At 39.2% G+C, this 7,702-nt stretch overlaps 1 protein-coding gene across 1 annotated transcript; it reads left to right on the forward strand.

Moving 5' to 3' along the window:
- Window positions 1-1,207, forward strand: LOC307124213 (uncharacterized protein; the record flags this gene model as incomplete). The annotated part of the gene is made up of 3 exons (XM_079813259.1): window positions 1-23; window positions 262-331; window positions 834-1,207. Exons 1-3 carry the CDS (start codon window positions 9-11, stop codon window positions 1,205-1,207), a joined length of 459 nt encoding a protein of 152 aa, XP_079669385.1. The 5' UTR covers window positions 1-8.
- Between the last annotated feature and the right edge of the window lie 6,495 nt (window positions 1,208-7,702).

The raw sequence follows: 7,702 nt of genomic DNA on the forward strand, positions 1-7,702 counted from the left end.
TTGATCTGATGAGCTACAACACGGTAAGACAAACACACTCTTAAATGAACACTGATGATTATTTCTATAGCTAAAGCTCATATAACACATGACATGAGAAATATCTTCTGTTCATCTAATGATCAGGTCATTCACACACACTGATGTTGAGCATTAATAATCTCCAGATGTGCAAAGATCTCACTAACACTAAGAGCTGTTTAGGCTGATGAACATGACCTGTTTATGAGTATATGAGTGATGTTTAATGCTGTATTATAGATGTATTTTATGTTGATGTGGGTCAGAACGGCTTCTGCTCTTCCTCTGGTCTTTCTGCTCATGATTCACGGTGAGTCTCTGGCACATTCACATTACAAACACTCTGATTTTATTTCATTTTATTTACCAAGACCCCATAATGAGATTAATGAGCAGTTTTCTGTACTTTGTTGATGTTTTTCTTTTTGAAACATGAAGTTACTTTGTATAGCATCAGATCATTCATATTTTGGCCTTTTTTTGATAAACGTGAACAAAAAGTCACAAACCTTACATTTGTTTGTCATTTGTTGTATTATTTGATAGAGCTGCATGTTGTTCGTGGCTGATTTCCTTGCTCTGTTTTCAGACGTCAGTCTCTGTCCATTTCCGCTTTTCTGCAACACCCTCCTCAAGCTCATGAAGAACTTCACACTGAGATCACTTATTAGATTTTAAGAAGTTTAGCCCGTAATTTTATCATTTATAACAACTATCATTTACATACAAATATTGACATGCTTTCCTGAGTTTTCACAGTGTGTTGTAACTGATAAAACAACATTTACAGTTTGATGAATTCTGTGTTTCAGGGGTTTCTAGTGATGATTGGACTGTGAGATACAGTCCTTCACACATCTGTGCACTAAAGGACTCAACAGTGATAATGAACTGCACTTATACATACCCTACTGGACATCAGATCAAGGAAGTGTTCTGGACTAAAGAGTCTGTAAAAGACGGTGTTGAGCCTTCAGATCTGTCTGAGGACCCTGAATACAGTCAGAGGCTTCAGTATCTGGGAGATCAACAGCAGAACTGCACCGTCAGACTGAGTCATGTGACACTGAAGGATTCACACGAGTACTATTTCAGAATCATCACTAATAAAGACAAAGCGATGGGCATTGCTGGAGTGACTCTTGCTGTCACAGGTGACTTTCATGAGGTTTATCTCTTCTTCTAATACTAATCAGTGTATTGTTGTGTTTACGTTACGATTGATGAAGTGTACAAGGAGGCTCTGGGTGCACACAGAATGTACATTAACATGAGGATTTATTAAACTCTTTTAGGTACGTGACATGAGTGTTAACTCTCTGGCAGCAAGTACACAACTGAACCTTCTATGGCTAATTTGCATAGACTTTACTGGACTTGTGGTGGTATGTGTAATTTCCCATGTTCTGGTCTCAAACTCACCCGAGCTGTACTGGGGGCCGTTGTCTGAAATGACAGCCTCCGGGATGGCATGTCGTGTAAAAGCAGCTTTTAGTTTGTTTATCACAGCAGTTGAGGTTGTGCTGCTGAACTTGTCTAACTCAAAATATCTGCTGTACACAGCAAAATCCCCAGTGTTAAATTAACACTCCTCAGTGTACATATGTGTCCACACTACAGGGTGTTAAAAGTAACACTTAAGAAGTGTTAAAGTTAATGAGATAATTAAGTGATTAATTAAGTGATGATTGACCATTAGTGATGAGAAACACAAGAACTACAATTGACTTCAGCCACAACTTTAGATGAAATCAACTGAAGATAAAATAAGACATTAAATCTCTGAAGATCTCAGCAGAGGAGGATTAAACAACTCCACAAACAGCATTACCAGCTTCACACATTACTAACCAGACTGACTTTATTTCTGTCAGACGACTACAGAAGCTCTTATTGAGAATTACTTTTTTGTTTATTTTGTGTTTAAACTTTTTTAATGTCACCATCATGGTGATCAGTGTTTTCTTTAGTTGGGCAGTTTGATGACATTTTAATGTTAGTGTTTCTCTGGCTGCTGTAACTGAGTTTGCAATGGCAAGAAAAGCAAGAGTAAACACAATCAGACGCTGTTGACTGCTCAGCGATACGAATATGATCATTGTATAGTGATTTAAATCATTGATTAACTTTGGTTTTACTGTGATTCCAGGAAAGATCCAGATCGGTTTTAATCAATACAGCTGAATATGTTTTAAAGCAGATTGTACACTAATCACTTCTAACTCCTGCGAGAGTAACTCACACACAGACATAAAGAATCAGCCTATGAATCTCAACAATGGTGACATGCTTCATGCCTCAATGCATTCTGGGAGCCATGGATGAGTTTTGCATTATGCACCCAGAATGCATTGCGGCATGAAGCATGTCACCATTGTTGAGATTCATAGGCTGATTCTTGATGTCTGTGTGTGAGTTAATCTCGCAGGAGTTAGAAGTGCTTATTGTGTGATGTGTTATTAAACCGGAAAACAAGACTTATGTACATGTTTTAAACATTGATCAGTTTATCTGATGAAAACACTGCTGGATCTCCTGCTGTAGAGTCACAATGCTACTATAATCAATGACTCTCAGGAGATCAGCAAATAAGGCACCATATGATGATAACAACTGTATCACCAACAACAAGCCAACATCATCTGCCATCAACTTGTCATCATCAATTTTCTCTTGCTGTTCTCACAGTAACAAACAGTTACAGCAGCCAAAGTGAAAAAATGCTGACTAGTCAAGGGTCAAGACCCCAACTAAAGCAACACTGATCACCATAATGGTGGTGTCAAACAAAACTATTATTTTCAATAAATCATCAACATCTAAACCTCAGTAAGAGCTTCTGTAGACGTCTGACAGAAATAAAGTCAGTCTGGTTAGTAATGTGTGAAGCTGGTAATGCTGTTTGTGGAGTTGTTTAATCCTCTTCTGCTGAGATCTTCAGAGATTTAATGTCTTCTTTTATCTTCAGTGGATTGCATCTAAAGCTGTGGCTGAAGTCAGTTGTAGTTCTTGTGTTTCTCATCACTAATGGTCAATCATAACTTAATTAATCACTTAATTATCTCATTAACTTTAACACTTCTTAAGTGTTACTTTTAACACCCTGTAGTGTGGACACAAATGTAACTGAGGAGTGTTAATTTAACACTGGGGATTTTGCTGTGTAATAGTCAACTGTCACAAGATAGTCCTCATTGTTCCAGGCGAGCAGATCGTTAGCCACTACTTGCCATGGCCTGTCTGGGATTTTGTGACTGATCATGGGTTCTTTGGTGTTGGAGGAGCGATACGTAAGGCAAATTGAGCATTTGCTGACAATGTTCTCAATTTCTTTATGCATCCCAGGCCAGAACATGATATCACAGGCTCTCTGCTCTTTTCTAGCCTAGGTGACTGGCATGTATACGCAACAGCATGTCTGGGCGAAGGCTTGTAGGAAAGACAATCTTTTCACCTTTGAATATTATTCCATGCAAGTACGAGAACTCATTGCGGTGGTTCCAGAATTCTGACACACTCATGGGACATTTTCTTTTCTCTTCTTTTCGCCAAATACTTTGTATAACTTGCTTCAGTATCTGGAACTGTGGATCCTTTTCGGTTTGAGCTCTGATGTCCTCTATCTTTGAATCACTGACAGGAAGATTGTTGTACACTGTAAGCTCTTGAAGATCAATTCCTTCACTGAGGCTCATATCCTGGTCAGATAGTGACTTTCTGGACAACGTGTCTGCGACAGGGATGTCCTTGCCTGGTCAGTGTACAATGGTGAAGTTATACTTCTGGAGCTGGAGGATCATCCTCTGAAGTCTTGGGGGAACTGATGCCAGGGGTTTCCGCATTATTGATTCAAGGGGCTTGTGGTCACTCTAAGCGATGACTTGGCGGCCATAGATGTATTGATGGAAACACTTACAGCCAAACAGTATGGCAAAGAGTTCTTTCTCAATTTGGGCGTAATTGATTTCACTTTCAAAGAGGGACTTTGACGCATATGTGATGGGCCCGTACTTGGAGGCATCAACTTGTAACCTGGGCTCTTTGAGAGGATCGAAATAGGTTAAGACTGGGCCTGGCTCGCATGTGATTAGCTCTTTTATCTTCTTGAAAGCTTTGTCCTGCTGGACGTCCCACACAGCAAAATCCCCAGTGTTAAATTAACACTCCTCAGTGTGCATATGTGTCCACACTACAGGGTGTTAAAAGTAACACTTAAGAAGTGTTAAAGTTAATGAGATAATTAAGTGATTAATTAAGTTATGATTGACCATTAGTGATGAGAAACACAAGAACTACAACTGACTTCAGCCAGAGCTTTAGATGAAATCAACTGAAGATAAAAGAAGACATTAAATCTCTGAAGATCTCAGCAGAGGAGGATTAAACAACTCCACAAACAGCATTACCAGCTTCACACATTACTAACCAGACTGACTTTATTTCTGTCAGACGACTACAGAAGCTCTTACTGAGGTTTAGATGTTGATGATTTATTGAAAATAATAGTTTTGTTTGACGCCACCATTATGGTGATCAGTGTTGCTTTAGTTGGGTTCTTGACCCTTGACTTGTCAGCATTTTTCTCTCTGTCTGCTGTAACTATTTGTTACAGTGAGAACAGCAAGAGAAAATTGATGATGACAAGTTGATGACAGATGATGTTGACTTGTTGTTAGCTTGTTGTTGGTGATACAGTTGTTATCATCATATAGTGCCTTATTTGCTGATCTCCTGAGAGTCATTGATTATAGTAGCCTTGTGACTTTACAGCAGGAGATCCAGCAGCGTTTTCATCAGATAAACTGATCAATGTTTAAAACATAAGTCTTGTTTTCCGGTTTAATAACACATCACACAATAAGCACTTCTATCTCCTGCGAGATTAACTCACACACAGACATCAAGAATCAGCCTATGAATCTCAACAATGGTGACATGCTTCATGCTGCAATGCATTCTGGGTGCATCATGCAAAACTCCTCCATGGCTCCCAGAATGCATTGCGGCATGAAGCATGTCACCATTGTTGAGATTCATAGGCTGATTCTTTATGTCTGTGTGTGAGTTACTCTCGCAGGAGTTAGAAGTGATTAGTGTACAATCTGCTTTAAAACATATTCGGCTTTATTGATTTAAACCAATCTGGATCTTTCCTGGAATCACAGTAAAAACAAAGTTATCTGTGATTTAAATCACTATACAATGATCATATTCTTATCACTAAGCAGTCAACAGCATCTGATTGTGTTTACTCTTACTTTTCTTGCCATTGCAAATTCAGTTACAGCAGTCAGAGAAACACTAACATTCAAATGTCATCAAACTCCCCAACTAAAGAAAACACTGATCACCATGATGGTGACATTAAAAAAGTTTCAACACAAAATAAACAAAAAAGTAATTCTCAATAAGAGCTTCTGTAGACGTCTGACAGAAATAAAGTCAGTCTGGTTAGTAATGTGTGAAGCTGGTAATGCTGTTTGTGGAGTTGTTTAATCCTCCTCTGCTGAGATCTTCAGAGATTTAATGTCTTCTTTTATCTTCAGTTGATTTCATCTAAAGCTGTGGCTGAAGTCAATTGTAGTTCTTGTGTTTCTCATCACTAATGGTCAATCATGACTTAATTAATCACTTAATTATCTCATTAACTTTAACACTTCTCAAGTGTTACTTTTAACACCCTGTAGTGTGGACACATATGTACACTGAGGAGTGTTAATTTAACACTGGGGATTTTGCTGTGCAGAAGAACTCACTTGACTCCTTCAGGAGCTGTCGAAGTGGCACGTTGACATCAGGGAGGCAACTTTGGAGAGATAATTAATCATACCTAGCAGTGTCTCGTGTTCTCCTTTATCTTTAGGTGGCTCCATGTCTCTCACAGCAGCAACTTTGGCAGGGTCAGGCTTTACACCCTCAGTGAGATGTCCAAAATACTCTTTAAGACGACTGCGTAATGCGAGAGGAATGCATCTGGGTGGATGGACTACTGGGGTTACGTGTGGGTCTAAGTGCATGGTACACTCACCAGGAAACAGTCCGATCCCCTTGAAAATGTCTGTACCATTGGCATTAAAATGCCAACTCATGAGATCTAGCAACATCTATCGCTTTTTCGAGCGTTAGCTCAGAACCCACATTCAAAAGTTTCTCTCTCACTTTCTGTGAATGTCTCCTGAACACAATGCGATCGCGGATCATCTTGTCGCTGTTTGCAGAATTACAGTCCTTGACAAGTAGATGCAGCTCTGTCACAAACTGCTCAAAGGGCTCGTGGTCTCCCTGTACTTTTTCATGGAATTTATAACGTGCAAATATCATGTTCGCTTTGGGCTCAACATACGCCGTAAATTGGTCATAGTATGATTTGAGGATCTTTGCTTTGTCAGCAGACAGCCACCATGAATTAAAAATATCACGGCCCTTCTCTCTGACCAATAGAGGGTACAACTGGGGTGGTACTCTTAAGGGTACATTTTTGTAGCTCTAAGTCAGGGGTAGGCAAGTTTGGTCCTAGAGAGCTGATAACCTGCAGAGTTTAGCTCCAACCCTACTAAGCCACCACAGTATAAAACTCATGGCTCCTAGCATGCGTTGCAGCATTAAGTCTGTCACCATTGTTGAGATTCATATGCTGAATCTTGATATCTGTGTGCGTCTAAACTTTATTCCCCTTTAAATGTATTTGATAGAATTCAGAATGTCTGATGTGGCAGCATATTGTTGGTGAATATTTATTGATGTTTTTAGAAAGTGAAGAGTTTAGTAAAACATTTTTCTTCATGTGGATTTATGTTTATGGCTTCTTTTGATTTGAACAGATTATATGTTGTGTTAACACTTTAACAAAAACCACAAACTCACATAAAAAGTCAAGAGTCAAACTGCCCAACTAAATGAAACACTGATCACCATAATGATGACCAAACCTTTTCAATAAATCATCAACATCTAAACCTCTGTTAATTATCAATAAGAGCTTCTATAGATGTCTTTCAGGGTTGGAGCCAAACTCTGCAGGACACCGACTCTCTAGGACTGAACTTGCCTACCCCTGCTCTAAGTAGAAGACAACAATGGTATATTTGTACCCTAAGGACCAATTGTGTACCTTTAAAGGTACAGTAATATGTTTTGTTCCCTAAGGAACAAAATTGTCCATACACTGTACCTTTTTTTCTGAGAGTGCATAGGAACTCCAGTGGTATCCATCCTTGCATATAATTCGTTCACTCTGACACCATGTTGTGTTTACGTTATGATTGATGAAGTGTACAAGGAGGCTTTGGGTGCACACAGAATGTACTTAAACATGAGGATTCTTCTCTTTTAGGTACATGACATGAGTGTTAACTCTCTGGCAGCAGGAACACAACTGAACCTTCTATGGTTAATTTGCATAGACTTTACTGACAAGTGCTATAGCCAATAAGAACACAGAATACTTTGCCTGTGGCATATGATTGGTTCATAGCAAGGCATAAGAATACTACATGTATGACAGCAGCACTAGATATAGTGTGTGTGTTGTGTTCAGATCTTCAGGTGGAGTCTCCTGAGAGAGTGACAGAGGGAGATTCAGTCCGTCTGACATGTAAAAGCAGCTGCACTCTGACTGACAGAGTAACATTCATCTGGTCCAGAAACTCACAGCCATTAACTGAGAGAAGAGACAGAAACA

This window comes from Gobio gobio, assembly GCF_949357685.1.
Source record: "Gobio gobio genome assembly, chromosome: 3".
NCBI lineage: Eukaryota > Metazoa > Chordata > Actinopteri > Cypriniformes > Gobionidae > Gobio > Gobio gobio.